The 18,902-nt window shown below is 43.2% G+C and overlaps 1 protein-coding gene across 10 annotated transcripts in view; it reads right to left on the minus strand.

Moving 5' to 3' along the window:
• nlgn2a (neuroligin 2a) overlaps nucleotides 1-18,902 on the minus strand; it is a 99,301-nt gene that overhangs the window by 52,527 nt on the left and 27,872 nt on the right. The window contains exons 2-5 of one of the 10 annotated variants that reach the window (XM_061066549.1): nucleotides 12,146-12,165; nucleotides 11,650-11,665; nucleotides 8,231-8,253; nucleotides 861-918 (exon numbers count right to left, since the gene is read on the minus strand). The exons of 5 other annotated variants lie outside the window; for them this stretch is intronic. Coding sequence is in view for 3 of the 5 variants with exons in the window: in XM_061066550.1 (XP_060922533.1) it covers nucleotides 8,798-8,843 (46 nt within the window). In the remaining 2 variants the exon portion in view is untranslated. Of the gene's footprint in view, nucleotides 1-158; nucleotides 182-860; nucleotides 919-2,475; nucleotides 2,495-8,230; nucleotides 8,254-8,797; nucleotides 8,844-10,863; nucleotides 10,879-10,998; nucleotides 11,032-11,649; nucleotides 11,666-12,145; nucleotides 12,166-18,902 lie in introns of all 10 variants that reach the window. 4 more of the 10 variants (XM_061066552.1, XM_061066550.1, XM_061066554.1 and 1 more) reach the window with 4 other exon arrangements.

Consider the following 18,902-nt stretch of genomic DNA (forward strand, 5'->3'; position numbering starts at 1 on the left):
GATGTAATTTCTTTCATTTCATCTTCAATAGCTTCATATCAGTAAAATCTGTTCAACCTCAGCTATAAGGTTGTGTAAGTCAAGAAATTATAAGCCACAGTAATATCCGAACATTTCTAAGTATTAAAACGTGAACTAAATATTTGTTCAAACTCAACACGTTTATTTAAACTATGTAAATCTTTTAGTTTTTGACATCCACTTTTCCTTCAACATCAACATCATGATGTGGAAGACGGAGGTTTGTCCTTCGATACAAACAGAATGAATGTTCCAGCCATTAGGATTTTAAGTTAAGAATGCTTTAAACAGGATCGTGCAAACAACAGTCTCTCGTGGCCAGTTAGGAGGGAGCGTTCCTCCTCAGAGGGTTAAGGTGCACGCCTGCTGCAAAGAGGAAGAAGTTTTAACCACATGCAGAAAGGCACTTTGGGACAACAGAAGACAGAAAGTAACAGGGCACCACTGGCACAATCTAAAGGTGAAGAAAAAAGCCCCAGGATGGACGCATATTAAAACCTGTCGGGAGTTATGCTGATGTCTGAAGAGCACTCAGTGCAAAATCGGCACATAATGAAAGGCCACTGGCTCTTAATTCCTCATGTCTGCTACGAGTTTCTATAATTTCCTCGTTTTACTTTGCACTTTAGAACTCAAATCTCCCCTGAATGCAAATTGCAGCTTGTCCTGAGCTGCAGGGACGGCTGTAACAAGCAATTTCTCCGTCCTAACTCCCCTCGGGGGGAATCTCCAGACAATGCCGTTTTCCTGGACGCGATCATATTTTTTGCACAACACAAATTGTCAGCGGAGCCTGCCTCCCGGTGAGAAAAGGGACAGATAATGGAAAAGTTTCACACCGAAAATGTCACTTCAATCATTAGATGACACATCATCATGTTTTCCTGAGTGGGTTGGCTCAGGAGGTAGAGCGGGTCGTCCACTGACCAGAAGGTCTGCAGTTTGATCCAGGTCTCCTGCATTCTGCCAGAGTGTCTTTGAGCAAGATACTTGACCCAAACCCACATGTGTGAATGGGTGAATGGCAAAACTGTATTGAAAAGAGCTTTGAGTGCTCTTCAATAAAAGCTCTATATAAATACAGAACATTAACACACCGTCTAATTAGACAATCAGACTTAAGAATCATCCCTTAGAATCAGGGTCACAATCAGAAGGTATTTATTGCCAAGTAGGTTAACACCTACCTGGAATTTGCTCTGGTTATTGGTACATACAATGAACATAGAAACATAAAAACACAATAAATACACCACACATAAGAAAAACAATAATAATAATAAACAATATATATTTACTCAATATTTACTTCTTATTTACTCACTTTTTCTGATTTTATTTATACAAGGTAGCATTAATTTAGACATAAACATATCTATATAAAAGATAAGATATAAAAAGTGAAGTAAAAAGTGAAATGCAAAATGCAAAAAGCAAAACAGTGAACAGTGTCATGTGTCATTGCTCATTCATGTCTTGATACTGAGGTGTTTGATTTCATTTATTCCTTTTTCTCACCACACTGGAATTATGGTTCCATTTCAACAAATAAAATGTTTTCTGAGAGCCGAAACTACGCGGATACATTTTGGCAGCGATGTTGAATAAGCGCATGCAGATTACACCCAGTCAACGTCAGTCATGGGAGTTTCCAGCATATGCCTGCTCCCGTAGAGCTGTGTGTGTGCAGGATGGTCCCCTATGGGCCCTCGTTTGAACCAGTCTCTCCTGACTGAGAGCAGAGATACTCCTGGCTGCCAGGAGCCCACGGTAGCATATGGCACACAGGACTTAGAACTGTGGCACAGCGACAGCCCCTGTTGGCTCCTGTGTGTGTTTGTGTGTGTGTGTGTGTGTGTGTGTGTGTGTGTGTGTGTGTGTGTGTGTGTGTGTGTGTGTGTGTGTGTGTGTGTGTGTGTGTGTGTGTGTGTGTGTGTGTGTGTGTGTGTGTGTGTGTGTGTGTGTGTGTGTGTGTGTGTGTGTGTGTGTGTGTGTGTGTGTGTGTGTGTGTGTGTGTGTGTGTAGGCCTGGGGATATGAGAGAGCAGCAGTGCAGCCACAACCACATAAATAACCGCTACAGGATCTGATAGTAGGGAGGAGAGATTGAGGGCGTCTGGCTCCCCCGGAAACCGGCTCATGTACAGTATTTACAAATAAACAGTGTGTATATATAAACACCAGCGGTTCCACCGGGCCGTCACACAAACGCAGTCATACGTGTACACGGCCATGACGCTCAAACTGGTGCATCAGTCAGGCCGTCACACTCTGCACTTGGGGAGAGAGAAATTTGCAGGCAGCTGCAATGGAGAGTCGCTATGGCAACTGCTTCACTCCAACTTGTTTCTGCCCCGTTCTCTCTCTCTCTCTCTCTCTCTCTCTCTCTCTCTCGCCCTCCCTGCATGAGCCACCCTCACGTGGACAAAGTCTCATTGACTGTTGCCATGGTAACATATTGCTCTCGTGGATCTCTAACCCCGCGGTGCCCTTCACCGCGTCTCCTACCTGAATCTCATTTCGTTAGCGGCCAATGACTACACGCACAATTCCTGCATACACACACACAGACACACACACAGACACACATCTCTCTGTCCTGCGTCAATAGATGAAGACTGACAGCCACTGGCATCGTGGGAGACAGGATGCAGATGCACTGATGCACCCACGCACACCCACACAAGACACAAAGACACACACCAAGCAGGCTGTCACAGTTGACCTGTAGACTCTGTGTCCATGGATCAGTTACAGGGCGAATCGTTCTGGCACAGTGACAGATCGGACCGGGGCCCTCGGGGGCTACAAGCTCCCTCCCTCTCTCTCTCTTCCTGTCCTGTCTCAGGCTCTCGGTCTCCCACTCTCTGCCTCTGGCTCTGTTGTGTTTCTGTCACGACTAAACTTTAGCGATGTCCACTGAAGGGCCCGTGTTTAGCCGCACTTTATCCACAAATTTGGGATGAACTCCAAACAGACCACAAAAAAAGAAAACACTGATGTTCCATTATTTATCTTTTGAAACATGGAAATGTATTTGTTTCAGGCAGCAGGCTAATCAGATCACCAGCTCTAGTGGCACAACACTTTTCACAACTTGTCCGCGAATCATAAACAAAACAGGAGCTGCTTGACAACATGATGTGGATGTGTTGTGCCATGGAGGCAGTTATTGGGACAGTGTCCAGAATATACATCCAGCAAAGCCTCAACAAATCCTACACATCCTGAGATTATCGACAGATGGTAAACACTTCCTCACAGGCATGAGCTGATACAGAGAGGCGGCTTACTCATCATGACATGGCACTGGCTCGTCTTTCATTACGGTTGACATGTACGACTACAGGACGGCAGAGCTACAACAACACGTTGACATTATTATGTTGGATCATATTTGCATCATATTTGTTCCTCATGGGGCAGTTTCTATGCTATCTTATTCAATGGCTGTATATGAATATGTACTAAACGACAGCTCCCAAAAAGTGAAGCCAAAACATCCGGATCACCCCCTGGTGGCTACTGTATTATAGGTAATAACCCCGCCTCTTTCATGTTAGTGGATGGGACATGGACCAAGCCCAAAAATTCAAGTGGACATCAAATTTCTTTTCTCAAAGATGGTCCCTGTCACTTTAGGAAAACTTTTTCACGCTGATGTATTAACGAGTTCTCACTCTTCCTGTAAGTTTTAATTGTTTATTTGATGCATTTAAAAGGGGCTGAGATATCATGACTGACAGCTGCCATGTACGTACACCCTGGTCAGGGTTTAGCAAGACGGCAGCAACCAGATATTTTTGTATAATGGGAAGAAGTGGAAAAAAGCCATCCTGGTTCATACACAGTCACTTTTCCATTGTGCTATTACAATGACTCCTCAAGGATTAGAATAGGAGTCAAGGACAACACAAAACACCTTAAAACACAAAATAAAAACAACCATTCACTTAAACAAAAATTGAAAAGGGAACAGAATCAAATACCCCAACGATGCCAGTAAAAAAAAAACTGTCTCTATTCAGCAAACACAAACAACAGCAAGACAAAGACAAAGCAAGATGGCAGAGAGCAGCTGAGGACTGGTACCCCCGAGGAGCTTAGCATGGCAGCTGATCCTTTCAAGCAGAACGGAGACAATGAGACGATTAGGCTCTAAACTTGTGTCGAGCGTTCCAGTTTAGCACGCCACCCACCGCCGCCCTCCGAGACGCCACCCTCTGGTCTCCCGACAAGACGCGGGTCTTCACCTCCACTGCGCTTATCGGCTGGTTGATGAGTGGCGGGGACGGAGTGCGGTCTTCTGTGCTGTGCTAGCCGCTGTCAGGTCTTGATTTTTTGGCGAGATGATGTTTGATAAATTCAGCGAAAGAGGAGTGGAAAAAACCTCATACGTACAGCTGAACTTTAGTGGTGGGTCGACATGACTCAGATTATAAAGTCTACATTAATATGTTTTCTTGTTTATATACTAAATTAGAGCTGGGGGTGAACCATGGATTAACATGAGCCACATTCTGCCTATCTCGACTCTCATGGGATCTACAACAACTGTATGTGTGTGTGTGTGTGTGTGGGGGGGGGGGCTGAGTGTGGAGGACACAGCATTTAAAATACATATATCACTTCTAAACGAAGCAGAGAGTACAGGGGCCTCCTGATATATCGTCTCCACATAAACTGAGCATTTAGAATGGGGAGCGGAGGGCAAGAGAGAGAAATAATTAAAAAAGATATCGAATCACGTTGGAATGAAACGACAACACAAGGGGGAATAATATACTGCACAGATTTATGTATTTTTCACTTCCCACAAATGAGCATAGGCTCAACATTTTTGCATTGCCTCACCATTTCTATTTTCATTTTCATTAGTATGGCTGGGCCTGTGAGTGTGTGTGTGTGTGTGCGTGTGTGTGTGTGCGTGTGTGTGTGTGTGTGTGTGTGTGCACGAGCACATGCAGGCGTGAGGTAGATAGATATTGACCTTTTACTCTGAGCAGTAATAATAAGGAAATTGCTCACAGCAAATGATGAACTGTCATCTGTGTGCAAATACACACGGGCACTTTGTACTAGTGGTCCAATTAACACAAAGGTTACGGAGTGGTAAAAATATTGTAACAGTGTAATGGAGGAAAAATAGATATTTCTGAATACCTGTGACCTGCAATTTTAATCATGATGGACTAAAATTATTACGGTGCTTATCGTCAATGTGCAAGTGAAGCTTTAGGTGGACACATATCCCAGATTTATGCGGCTCTATATATATTCTGGAATAAGGCTTCATCCTCTGCATTAGTAAAACACCATTGTGCATGTGAATGTTTTCTTTGTTTATGCAAAATATATTTAAATGTGTATAGAAGATACAGTTAAAGGTTCAGTGTGTAGAATTTAGTGGCATCTAGTGGTGAAGTTGATGTTGCAGCTGAACACCCCTCACCTGGGCTACTGTAAAAAAAACATGGCGGCCTCCGTAGAGAGGACCCCCTCCTGATGTAAATATAAAGTATTTAAATGCAAAGGCCCCATTCTAGGGTAAAGAAAACTAAAATTATTACAATTTAGAGGATTACACATTAGTGAAATTAGGATTATTTTATATTAAATTTCTGCCGATCCCTTTAACCTTAACCTTAGACATTGGACCTTTAAGGCAAAATCAAATATATTTTTCCTCTACTCATCTGTCAAAGACTTTTTTTTTCATTAACAACTGAAATGAACCACATTCAGAGAAAAAGGCACAAACCGTCCTCTCCCAACAAACTGTGTGGCGGCCTGACTCGAATGTGATGAATGCAAGTGTGTGTGTGTGTGTGTCAATAGGAGGTCAATGGCAGGTTCATGTGATAGAGCGCTGGAGGTTAAGACGGACGCACAGTGATGAATGGGATGTGATGAGATGCACAGCAGCGGAGCCGGCCTATAGGCCAGCGGGCAGGGCTAAGGCTTAATCATTAGAACACAATGGATCAAGGCCATACTGATTGCATCTGGGACGTGTGTGAGTGTATGTGTGTGTGTGTGTGTGTGTGTGTGCATTGGCATTATAATACATGTTAGAAGCCGCTGGATGGAAGTAAGAGCATGTTCGATAGTCCTAACTTTAAAGGAAAAAAAACGTTTTCTTCTTCATTAATTACACTCACTGACATGAATTTCATACAGCTCTAATTTCTAACGTTTATACAGAAAGAGTTCACTTGTTTTGTGTCACTTCTATTTATTTATCCTATTTTGTTTTCTGGTTTTTGGTCAAACTAACAAACTAAACTAAACTAAACTAAAGTAGATCTTATACCAATTGATTTGCCTTCAGTTGCTCAGCCTGGTAGTTTCCTGCTCGGTAGTATTGCATTGAGAGATATATTCTCTCAGAACATCGAACCCACGCATATAAACAAAGGAACCGAACAGGAACGTGTCCTGTGGGATGTCTGGGTTTTCTTCCATTGAAAGGTGGCTGTTTGGCTGCTGACTCTCAAGCGTCTGTCTTAATGCGAGCCTCTTAATGTCCTGATTAAAGTCTGCATAATTACATGAAGATAATTAACAATTATATTGCATTGTAAAACATCCATTACATTGTAGAGCTTCTTTTTTTTTTTTTTACACAAACAGGCAATTTTAAAACCACACAAAACACCTGTTTCAACACGTTATCTCATTATGTGTATTGACATATGGCATGTGATTGCCTCTAGGGTTTATTGGATCGTCATATTAGGTGGAATAGATAAATGTGCTCACAGAAAATGCTCGTTCACAGAGTCTGCCTTTTAGAAAGTTTTACATCGACTTAAATTCGTTTTTTATGATGGCACTTCGGTGATTGTTGTACATCGGTATCCAAAGCTTGAAAACCTAATTTGGAGCGCTTTTTCTGTTCCTGCCAGCACCCCTAGTAAAATATTTCCAGGAGAACCAATGTGAGAACCAAGCGGGAAAATGTTTGGAAAATTCCCAGTGAGCGAGGCAAAATTTAAACAATACTATTTTGTATCCACCCGTTATTCTCTTGAGGGTCATGGAGGGAATCTTCAAATTAACATAAACCCAATCTGCATGTCTTTGGACAGTGGAAGAAACCCCACACAGATGAGAGGGGAACATACAAACTACCGGCCGACCTTCTTGCTGTGAGGAAAGACAGTGCTGCCCACCGTGTCCAGGATTAAGAAAACCTCAGGATGAAAAAGAGGAGCCATACAAGTAGAACAAACATTCTCATACCAGTCGCAGGTTGGTTGTTGTTTGGTGAACGCGTCAGACTCTGCTGAGTTCTCCGTGTGTGAAAGGCAATGTCTGAAAACGGCTTCTGTTTCTCATGCTACTTCTACAAAAAGTGAAAGAAATATAGGCCTAAAATCTCCAGTCAAAATAAATGAATAAAAAGAGATGCTTAAAAACTCCCTTCTTGCTTATTTTACATCGAAAAATGACTGAAGAAACACACACAGTAAGAACACACCAAGGGCTGCGTGGCCCCCTTACATCTGTCTGAGCTTCTAACACTCTGGGCTGTAGGGACCAGCAGGGAGTCTGGATGATCCCATACTGTTTGCACTCCGTCTACACACCAACTTCACTTCCAGCAACAGTGAACAAACATCCACCTCCCGGCTCAATATGCTTCTACAGAACGAACCAACAAACCCTATCGCCCGGAAGCAAGCGGAGGAGCTACATCATCCATCTTGTGGAAGGCCATATATAAGTATTGATTGTTCAGCAATTAGATGAGGCAGGCTTGTTATTACTGTGGGTGTTAATTCAATTCAATTCAACTTTATTTGTGTTCCCCCAAATCACAATATACGTTATGTGAAGGCAGTTCCAGTAAGCGGTGTTCAGACAAATCCGGAGAATTGGCTCGGGGTTAACCTGCAGATGTGTTGTTCAGGCGAGAGGTGGTGCAGCCCGGTGCAGCAGGCGGTTGACAGGAAGTGATGTATTAACTCCGCTGGGGAGATCACATGATTTCCTTTTCTTCGTCGCCTCTTATCGCCACAAACTCTATCGACATGTTTATCTGAGTCCTTTACGTGTGTGTCACCACTTTTTCACCGGGAGTTATTTCTTGTAATTTTTTCGTCTGTTAGAAGCGTCATCAACCCCCTGCTGTGTTCTCACAGAGTTCAGTGCATGTCTGAAGGCAGCTTCAGTAATTGCATTGGCAACTGGGGAGAGGAAAAAACTCCCTTTTGACAGGAAGAACCATCTAATATCAACAACAGCAACATTAATAATAATCGGAGCAATTCCAATAGGGTCCTCGCTCTGTTATATAATAACAACCGAGTCGTGTCAGATCTGGATCCTGCAGCTCTGGGGTCAGAGATACCTGTCACGATGTGGTGAGCATCTGCAACCTTTACTCCTTTGTTTCTGGAGCTCAGCGCCTCCTCCATCTACTTTGTCTTTCTTCTAAATCCAACAGCAGCAGATTTAAGTGTGGGTGAGGTTTAAAAAGGAAAAATAAAGAGCAGAGCAAAGGAAAGGAAATAACAAAAAAGACAAGTACGACCACTGGGAACAGAAGCAGCCGCTTCCAAGCTCCTTGATTCCTATTAGATTGGATAACATCTCCAAAAACACGAGTAGTCATTTTCCCTGGCCGTCCATCCATCTCACTTTCTTCTTTCTCCGTCCGCTCCCACCACCTCTTCGCCTCCCGCGCTCGCCCCCCCCCCCAGCAAGTGCTCTACCCCTCCTCCTCCTCTCCCACTTCCTGTTGCTCTCGATCTATTTCGCAATCTCTCCACCCTCGTCCTCTCCGGCAGCCAGCCGCACACCCTGGCCCTCGCTCATCTTCTCCACTTGTTTGTTTTCTGATCTCCCTTTTCTCTGCCATCCCCACCCCCCCTTCCCTCTCTTTTCATCGCTGGCTATTTTCCTCTTCTGTCTTAATCTAGAGCTGGCGAGCCTCTCTCTGTGAGAGTCTATTCGTAACCCCTCTCTTACCTCGGATACAAGCCTGGCATATCCGTGCTTCTTGTTCTACTCAGTTTCCAATTGCACTCAGTCGTCTCCCTTTCTCTTTTCATCTCTCTCTCTCTCCCTGTATCTGTTTGTTCTCCTCTATCTGTATCTCATCTCTCCATCGTAGGCTTTTGTAGCACTTCTACTGGTAAATTGCATCCCTCACCCCTCCTCCTCTCTCCCATCTGTGTTATAAATAATGGTTGGATTAGGCTGACTTTTTGTTTTGCTCACTATTAGGGAGCAGATCAATTGCACAAATCAAGGGTATGGGGAAGCACACACACACACACACACACACACACACACACACACACACACACACACACACACACACACACACACACACACACACACACACACACACACACACACACACACACACACACGCACACACACAGACACACACAGCCTTCCTGTCTTTCAAAATGCCACAGTAACGACAAAGACGACACAGACACAGGCATTGTCCCCATTGCTGGCTCGCTCTCTTTTCCCCTCATAACGTCCCTCCTCTCTTCCATTTTCCACATCCCTTTCTATTGGCCTCAAGCCTTTTGGACTTCACTTGACCCCCTCTATTCCTTTGCTTTGCTCTTATTTCTCTTTCCTTTATGCTTGACGGCTAACAGAATATGCAAACCCTTTGTGTGTGTGTGTCTATGTGGATATAAAAGTCTCGCCTGAAGTAGAATGCAAAATGCTAAGAAAAGTACTCAACCAAACAACCAATGAACAAAATGGTCCACTTCATGCCACATATTTGAAATACAAATTAGGCCTACTGGAATATAGCTGTTTTAGTGTACCAGGCCAATTATTACCTACCATACAGTCTATGTAAATAGGTATATACTGTATAAATGTTGGTCATGTTTTGATAAAATCTGAGAACACGGACCACACAGGGAGTGAGTCGGCTGTAACTCCACGTGTAACAAGTGTCAACAAGTATCTGTACTTTCTACTCGGCTACATTTTCAAAAGCATTGCTGCATATTTACAGGTTTTTTTTAAGATTGTTAAGAGTAATGAGTTGTTCCGGTGATCTGAGAGGGAAGGCACATTTTACCCTGCCTCTTGCAGCAGCAGCAGCAGCAGCAGCACTGGTGAAGCAACACGACTGAGACTAAGCCATTATGATGTAATAGAGCATTGCATTCGTGACCAGGCTCCACTCTACACTTACTTTTACTCAAGTGCAGAAATTCATGTGGTGTTTTCCCTTTTAATCGAGTACATCTATGTGTATGTATTTGTACTTTAATACTTAAAGACTATTTTGATTTCTAAAACGCACAGGCATGTCTGGACTTTGTGGTTGTACATCTCTGGTATGTCTTCAAATGTAATCAACCAACGCTCCCCCCCTCGCCTGTCCTCTTGCAACCTCTCATTATACCCAGTCCTCCTCCCTCGCTTTCCCTCTGCCCTCTCTAGAACGATCTGGCCATTAGCGGGGCGACCATCGGAGCCCTGGTTTCACGGGGGTGTCTGGGGTCTAATTGGGATTGACTGAGTGTGAGGGCTCGTTGCTGCCTCCTTGACACAGGCAGGAATCCAGGGGCTGGTTTGTTCAACCTGCCCCAACAGAGATGTGCGCTCTGAGTAAGTCTTTACATAAAGTCGCCTATCCATGTCATTACAACAACAATTTCGATTGTTTGATTTTGATTTAAAAACTTATATCAATATGTGATTTAGACTATTTACAGGCTCACAATGTTCTTCTTGAGTATTTGATAGATCGGTGATGTAAACTTTATCGCCACCTACTGGCAAGGCATTCTTAACACATATATCGCCAGAATTGTAGACAGGGCCTTGAAATTGATGCAATCTTTTCTACTTTTTAAGTTTGTTACTCCATCCATGTTCCTTTTTGTAATGCGCACTGTAAATAGAGACTTTAAAAAACGCTAATGGCCTTGTTTGAGTTTGAAAAACAGAGTTTCTAGAAAATATGGTATGACTGCTTGCTTACCCTAACCCCTCTTTGGTCATGACGTAGCCTTTTCTGATTGGTCCTTTTCCTATCACATGACTACCTTCCGGAAGAAAATAACCAGCATGGATTATCAATTGCAATTGTGGCTGAACTGTTGTCTTTGCTAACAGCAGTAATGTTCAGTATTTTATTACGATACATCTGTTTTCACATACAGGAAACAGAGCTATTGTTCCAAAGGTTTTGCATAGACTTTATGTTACTTTATTGTTTCGAACTTTATAATGTAATCATGTGCGAGTTACATAAACGCAGACGCTGTTTGTGTGTTTTGCAGAATATGACCTCGTGGAAGTAATATCTTCTTTTTGGATTTGTGCGAGTGTGAGCTTCTGCAGGAAGAGCAGAAAAAACAATAAATTGGGCGTAGAGAGTCACCGCTGTCATCTCCATTCAGACACCAGCATTCCCATTAAGCAACGCTGTCAGCTCTGCCACTTCCTACTGCTCTCCCTCTCATACATAACAATGCCTCCTTAATTGCCTCCCTGCGACAGTTACAATACAATCCAGGTGAAAACAACGCGCACAAACACGGCGAGCAGAGGCACAAGCTTAGGAAAGCTGTGTCTGGTCAAAGAACTTTTATAACTTGCAGCAACTTTGCTTGACATATTCTCGCAGAACTGCATTTGTGTGCACACTCGGAGGGATGACTCATCTCTCCTGCAGTGTGAGCGAGTGTGTGTCTCCTCAGCAGGTATGCCGTTTGAGCTGCGATCTATGGGATCTGCATTGCCGGGAGCCGGGGTACGTTCCGCCGCGGGGTGTGTGCACTGATGGGAGAGTGTGTGTGTTCAGCCGCTCATCTATAATCAGACATCGTTACATCGCATGGAGATCTTCCTGCTTGTGCTCCACGTCACCCCGGGGAGGGAATATGGCTTATCAGCAGCTCACTCATCTCGTCCATCCTGACAGATAATCTGATGGCAGAGAAGCCAATTTGCCTTTTTTCTCCAGAGCTGTCAGACCCTTTGCTCTGATTGGTTTTCCAACTTTGAGTCACCACACCCACATTTTTCCCTGTAACTATGCAACTGAACCGGAAACCGTCGCTGGTACACGTCAACACTGTGGTGTTTACAAGCATTTTGGAATAAGACTGATGGAATTCTTCCACTTGCAGTCCCACTCGCTTTGCTCCAATTCCACAAACTAGGAAATAAATGTAGCTGCCAAGAATATTTTCACTCGTTTAAATATTTAGAAACATCTTAAAAATAGGCCACACCGCTTCCATGTTTGACATGAGCGGATGCTGTCTGATGACACTGCAGATACTCTCCTTAAAAATCTTTCCTCAAGATGTTGATTAAAAACATGCCAGCGGCAGTTTATTTCTCTCTGTGCATATTTGCCGTCGGAATTATATTACTGCACATGAATTTATTTTGAGGAGATAGATAGTTTTAATGTTGGAGTTTGATGTCATTCGTTCTTTTAGAATAGACAGAATTAGAGCACTGAAGGCGTGTTTTCTTGAGAATAATAATAATGTTTTGCCAGTCTCTTGAGTCATATTCCAGATAATTCTCATCCTGCCGCTGCAGTAGGTGAACTGTGAGTAAAGGAACTCTTGACGACCTTGAGTTCCCACATGGTAGCATAGAATGAAAAAAAAGAGTTGGATTATTCAGAAATCACTCAAGAAGTCAGACGTGTCTCCGTAGATAACAAAAGAAAAAACAGATCTGAAATATGTCAGGATGAAATCACACAGAAGACGCCGAAAAGGATGTCAGGAGATCTTTGGGTGATAAGGGCTGACACCGGTGTTGATGTGCTGTAAACAAAAAGATGAGGAACGCACCGGAGATTGAGACTGTGTGTCTGACCGGAGAATCTCCTGCAGCGGTCTTCATGTGAAGCAAAGTCCGGAGAAAGTCTGGACCCTGTTGTGCTGACATTCTCTTGCGCTCACGTCTGAAAACGGCTTAATATGGTAGAGAAACCTCTCCCGTTGCTAATGAGGTGGTCATGAAATACCATCTTCCTTCCGCCTTGGTAGTGCAGCATCTTTTCTTGCAGTAGCAGTAAAGCAGGCAGAGCTACACACAGTTCCCACTTCAGTGAGATTGTGTATCTAAATAGTCCCTGGCTCCTATCCTTTGCACTATGCTTTAATGTGCGTTTCCATTTTTAAACCGTGTACCACCCAATCGTTAATCTAGAGAGTAATTCCACCACACTCCTTCAGTATTACTGGCCTTACGAGTGCCTGCTGGGAGGCCTCCTCTGCAATGCAATTTGACCATTCCAAACTTCATTTGTTTCAGTGAGCACTTTAAAGTTTATTGATTTGGATTAAACAGACCCACAATAGCTCTTGGCTAGCTCAAAGCCGACACTGGGGTATTCACTGCGGTCCAGGAGTGAGCGAGGAGCCGAGCCTGCCGTCTCTGCTGCTTCCCCTCCGTCCCTTATAGCCATTACACATGGGCAATAAACCCAGCCAAGTGCAAAACAAAAAAGAAACCGTGTTGAGCCCTTTTTTCCCAAGCTCTGAGTGAGCTGACAGGCAAAACGGCGCCACACAGCTCTCTCCCTTTCCCCCCGTCCCACTCTATCTCGCGGTACCTCCCGATCCTTTTCATCCCCCTCCGCTCTGCTTTTTCTTTGTCTTGTCAAAAAGGTTTCACGCTCAATGAAATATTATCTGTCAGCGCGCAGCGGAGTAGGTGTATTCGACACGGTATTGACACAACCTTGACACGGCGTGGGCCGAGCGTGGAGGTAATGGGAGGCAGGGAGCCTCAGCGGCAGATAACTGACAGGTCCGCCCGAGAGACGGAGAGATAGAAGGAGACAAGAGATGCGAGTCTCTGATGTAATGTTAAAATAAAGTCGGTTTGACGGTACTGTTGTTTCCTTCACTGGAGAAGATTCTGCTGTCCCGCGCCGGGCTTTCTTGTAGTGTGTTTTATTTTTCTGTGTCACGCTAGCGTGTGTGGTGTTCTTCACCGGCCTGTCCTGTTTTGTCATTTTCTTCCGTGAGCTGCTCAGTTCTGCTCCGTGCCGTTTTTCTTTCTTTCCACTCTCCTTTCATAATTTTTCAATATACTTCTCAATCTTGTCACTGTGACGCCTCATTCTAGTCAAAATCCTCTTATAAAGTTATCTCCCAGGATGCTCAAAATCATATGAAAAGAAACAAAAACGTGCCAAGTCCCCATCCTTACATGGCGCCATTTTCCAAAATGAGGGGTTTGTGGGTGAGCGTGCACGGAACACAGAGGCCGATGTTAAGAGCTGCTGCGTTGCCCACAGGCCACAAGTGTCTGTTAGCCTTAATGCATTGATGCAGACGAAAACAGAGAGGAGAGAAAAGCTTATATCTGACTCAAACAACCAACGACACACTATCCTCCACACCGTCCAGGAGAGAGCACTGTGAATGTCCTCTGTTGTTTCCCGCTGAAGTGTCCCTGTGATGAAGCCCCTTCGTCTCTTTCTCTCTCTCCCTGTCTTCCGTCTCGCTCGCCATCAACACGCACAACGAATTAGGAAGCGACTTAGTCTGATGCTGCTCTGACTCTTGCTGACATCCCTCCATGTCTCTTGGTCCTATTTCTCCCTGCCCTCTTGCTCCTCTGTCCCTGCGGAGGCCCGGTTCTCAATAATCCTGAGAAATTAGCAGCAGCTAAAAATAATCACAGCCAGCCAAAAATAAACTGCTTCTTCCGTGTGAAAAGTCATTTCCTGCTTTACTTTGCGACACGTTCAGTTACCAGGCATTCGTTAAATGCCGATTCAGTAAACCGTGCTGGCTCGTCCAGCACGTGGAGAGGCACTTTCTGCGGAGCCAGAATTACAGGCCGTTAATCAAAAGCCTGTTTGATGAGGAGCCATTGTTTGGCTGTGAGCAGACAGTGGTCAGCAGGGACAGTAAATGTTACAGATAAACTTTTACAAGCATCTGGTGCTTGGACAGGGTTGATCACAGGCCCGGCATGCTGTGTTCAAGAACAAAAGCATACCCTGTTTACAATAATCACATCAGATCTTGTGGTGTATCGTATCACATCATATAGATTGGTGTGTGTCAGTATGGGCCAGATGTTTTCTGATATGCACCGATTTATTCATTTTAAAGTAGTACTACTACCACCAATAGCAGTGGAAACTTTATTTTATTATCAAATAAGTCAATTCAAAGCTTATCCTGCAGAGGGAGCTGCTCTGTAAGCTAACATTTCTGCGTGATCTCCTCACTGACACGAAAATTAAAAAGGACCTGTATTTGTACGTGAAGTATTGCGTAAAAATACCGATCGGATGAAGTATCGGGTGAAGAAACGGACACCTCACTAATGGTTTTAACTAAAAACCAGCACAGTTTGACTGTTGGCTGATGAATCGGAATCTGGGTCTTCTTAATTTCTCTGTATCGGCGTCGGCTTCCAAACATCTATATCAGTCAGGCTCTAATCATTTCATATAACATCATATCATCAGGCGGGTGAAGATGTAGAATTAATCCCACACTTGTTGTTAAGCAACACATCCGCTAGAGGGCAGCGCAGAGTCAAGAGTGTTTTTTCTGACAACAACAAACGAGGCGACCGTGGAGGAGGTTGTGATAATGTACCTGTTGAAAGAGTCTCTCTAAAGAATCCACCATTGTGGAAATTTCTTCCTCATGTCCTTCTTCAACTATTGGCTAAACACCGGGCAATTAACAAGAAAGAAGTTGCGATGGCTCAATCAAATGTTTTATGGTCCTGATTCCTCTTGTAGCTAGGCGGCCTGGTTACAACCTAAAACTCTTATTATAACGTAAATGAAATGAGAAATTTACTTCCTGAACCAGAGCCATGGTAGTGATCCTTTTGGTAGAAATTGAGATATCGGAGTGCACTTATTTTTAAAAATGCAGTTATTGTACGACTAAATCCACCTGATCTCAGAATATGAGAGTTTTCATTTCATCGCAGCCTTGCTCAGAGCAAGCAGCGTTCTGAATAAACAAATCACTTTATCTAAGTGCACCATAGCAGACAATGCAGTCTCATAGATTTCCAATAACACTTAAACAAACGTTATTTGATGAGAATCAAATGTACATTAATGTTTAACAAATGTGATTTCCTCCATCGTAAGAAATGACAATCAATTTGTCGTAAAACAGAAAATATTTCTGTCTAATTACCGCCTATGGTAAACTGGCAAATGTTCAATGTTCCATTCATGTCTTTACGCATTAATTTCATCCAATCAACGGCTCCACATGATCTATTTTATACCTAACTATCTCTGTCCATGTTAGCAGTAAGCTTTACGCAGTGTAAAATAAAAGTGTGTAAATGAGGGATTCTATTATTCCCTGTAGTCTGGGGATGTAACAGCACCACTATAAAACCTCTCCGTGCTTTGTTTGATTAATGATACTCAATATTACACTGTAATTAAACACGCAGCTGGATGGTTCATATTCTTATCACCGCTAGTCATGAAGTAAATTAACTGCATTATCGGAAGAAGCCAGAGCCTCATTCCATATGTCACGTAATCCACATGTTAAATGTTTGACCAGTGGGCGACACTCGGCTTTGAAAGGTCGATAAATATTTCTATCCGCTGTGGGATATAGGAGTAATAATCTATACAGTATTAAAAGTAGCAGTTGCAGTCGTTTTTTTTCCATATTCTGTCTGAATCCCCGTTGTTTGAATGTTTAGGTTCCAAAGACTGAAGGAGCTGGACGTGATATCATCAGGAGTCCAAATTAACGGCCTCAGATTGAAAATCGCCAAAATCTTAATAAACTAGTGTTCTCAATGCTCGCTTCTGAAAATACTAACCCTCTCTTCAATTGTCCTGTTTAAATAATGACACAGCAGAGAGTGTAGTTCCTTATACGATATTGCAATTTTAAGTCGTGTACTAATGTTGCTGGAGTCATTGAATAAAATGTCTTCAAAATAATTATTACTTATTAGGAATTATTCATATGTTTGATGGAGTATTTTCTTCATAGGGGGTTGTATTATGTGGCCCTGTTTATATTAAGCTGTGTGTGTGTGTATGTGTGAGTGACCCAGGTATTACTTGTGTTGTGAGGACCTATTTCTATTTATAAAGTCACACTATGGGGACAAGAAGCAAGTCTCCATAATGTTAATCATCAAACTTTACGGTAAAGACGTTTTTTAAGGATAGGTCACGGTCAAGGTCAAGGTTAAGGTCAAGCATTAGGCCAAGGTCAAGGTTAGGTTTAGGTACAAATTTTAGGTAGTAGTAACACGGTTAAAGGTAAAGTTAGTCTCCAGGAAAGCAATTTAAGTCTTTGTAACATCCTCTAAAGTCTTGGAGATATGTGTCATGTGTGTGTGTGTGTGTGTGTGTGTGTGTGTGTGTGTGTGTGTGTGTGTGTGTGTGTGTGTGTGTGTGTCCTGGCAGAAATATGTCCCAGGTTTGTACACACACCGGACGACACAGGGACACACACTCACCGTCTCCTTCTTAATTTAGCTCAGTCTCGGGCTGATCTTTAATCCCCTCCCCTCTCCACCCGCACCATCAATCTTCTCAAACATGGACGCTGAACAGCACAGCAGCACCACCCTTCACGCTCTCTCCATCACACCTGATGCAGAGGCGGAGAGTGAGCCACTTCTGCTGCTGAGTTAAGGCATTTCGCTGGGCGGAGGACGCCGCCTTAATTGCTTGTTGCGCTTCCCGAGTGTACGTTACATGGTCGTTGTGTTTTTACTTGAAGAGAACAGCTTATGAACGTGTTTCTGCGTGGCCTAGATTACACAGCTTCAAAACACGCCAATTTGAAAAGGCTGTTGATACACGGTTGAAAGAATGAGGACAAAATGGATGAACCGACTGTGCTCGCTGTGGCTGTTATCAGATAAAACGCTGGCCGTGTGGTTATTCGCTTCTCTGTCCGACGTGTTGAGTGTTATTTTCTTGGTTGGGGAAAACAAAACTCAAGGAGCCAACTGAGGAGGGTTGAAGCCGAGGTAACGGGAGATTATAACTGTGTCTGCAATCTCACACCGGAACCTTTATTTGTGCAACAATTCAAACACTGCAGGTCGCTGACAGGCAACAGTGCTTCTCCTGATGGTGGAGCAAAGCACAGGTCGGGCGGAGCAGCAGCTGGGAATCAGTGGGTATGTAGCCTACAGCCCTGAGTGTGGGTATGAATGGTTTCCACCCGGCAAGATGGAACCAAAAGGAAATAATGCAAAGTACTGCACATTGTGTTGCATTACTGTATTTGTACCTCCACCGAGGCAGCTATGCTTTAGTCTGCATTTGTTTGTTTAATTGATTGTTTGCAGGGTTACACAAAAGCTACTCAACTGATTTCCATGAGATTTGTAGATGGGTGTGACAGGCTCAAAGGAAGAACCCCTTTTATTTTAGAGAGGACAAAGGATTTTTGTTTTTGTTTTCTCAATATATGCAATGTGGTAATATATATAATATAAGAGTATCCCTCTCGTTCCATACTTAGGTCACATGACACCCGAATAAACTTTGGAAAAAAAGGTAGTTCTGCAAGTATACAGATTATTTTGTTGAAATTATTGATTATTATATCTGCCAATAATATTAATAATTATATTATAATTTTTGGTTAGCAGGATTTACTTATAAGGGCTGGGGCATAACCCAGGGAAAAAGCCATTGAATTTTGCTGTGGATCCGAATCAGGAAGCAGATCCAGGATTTTTGTTCTTTTTTATTTAACATGGGGCCTATTTTCAACATTTGTGTTGATTTCTCAAGCAATAATTCTTCGATCTTCATGAAAAAAATCCAGCACGTTTATGACTTGTGTCATTCTGGCTACACACTGTAGCAATTCTCTCAGTTCTACTTTTGTTTTTCAAAATTTCTGGTCTAATGATAAATGATAT

Source organism: Limanda limanda, chromosome 22 (genome assembly GCF_963576545.1).
Source record: "Limanda limanda chromosome 22, fLimLim1.1, whole genome shotgun sequence".
In the NCBI taxonomy this organism is placed as follows: domain Eukaryota; kingdom Metazoa; phylum Chordata; class Actinopteri; order Pleuronectiformes; family Pleuronectidae; genus Limanda; species Limanda limanda.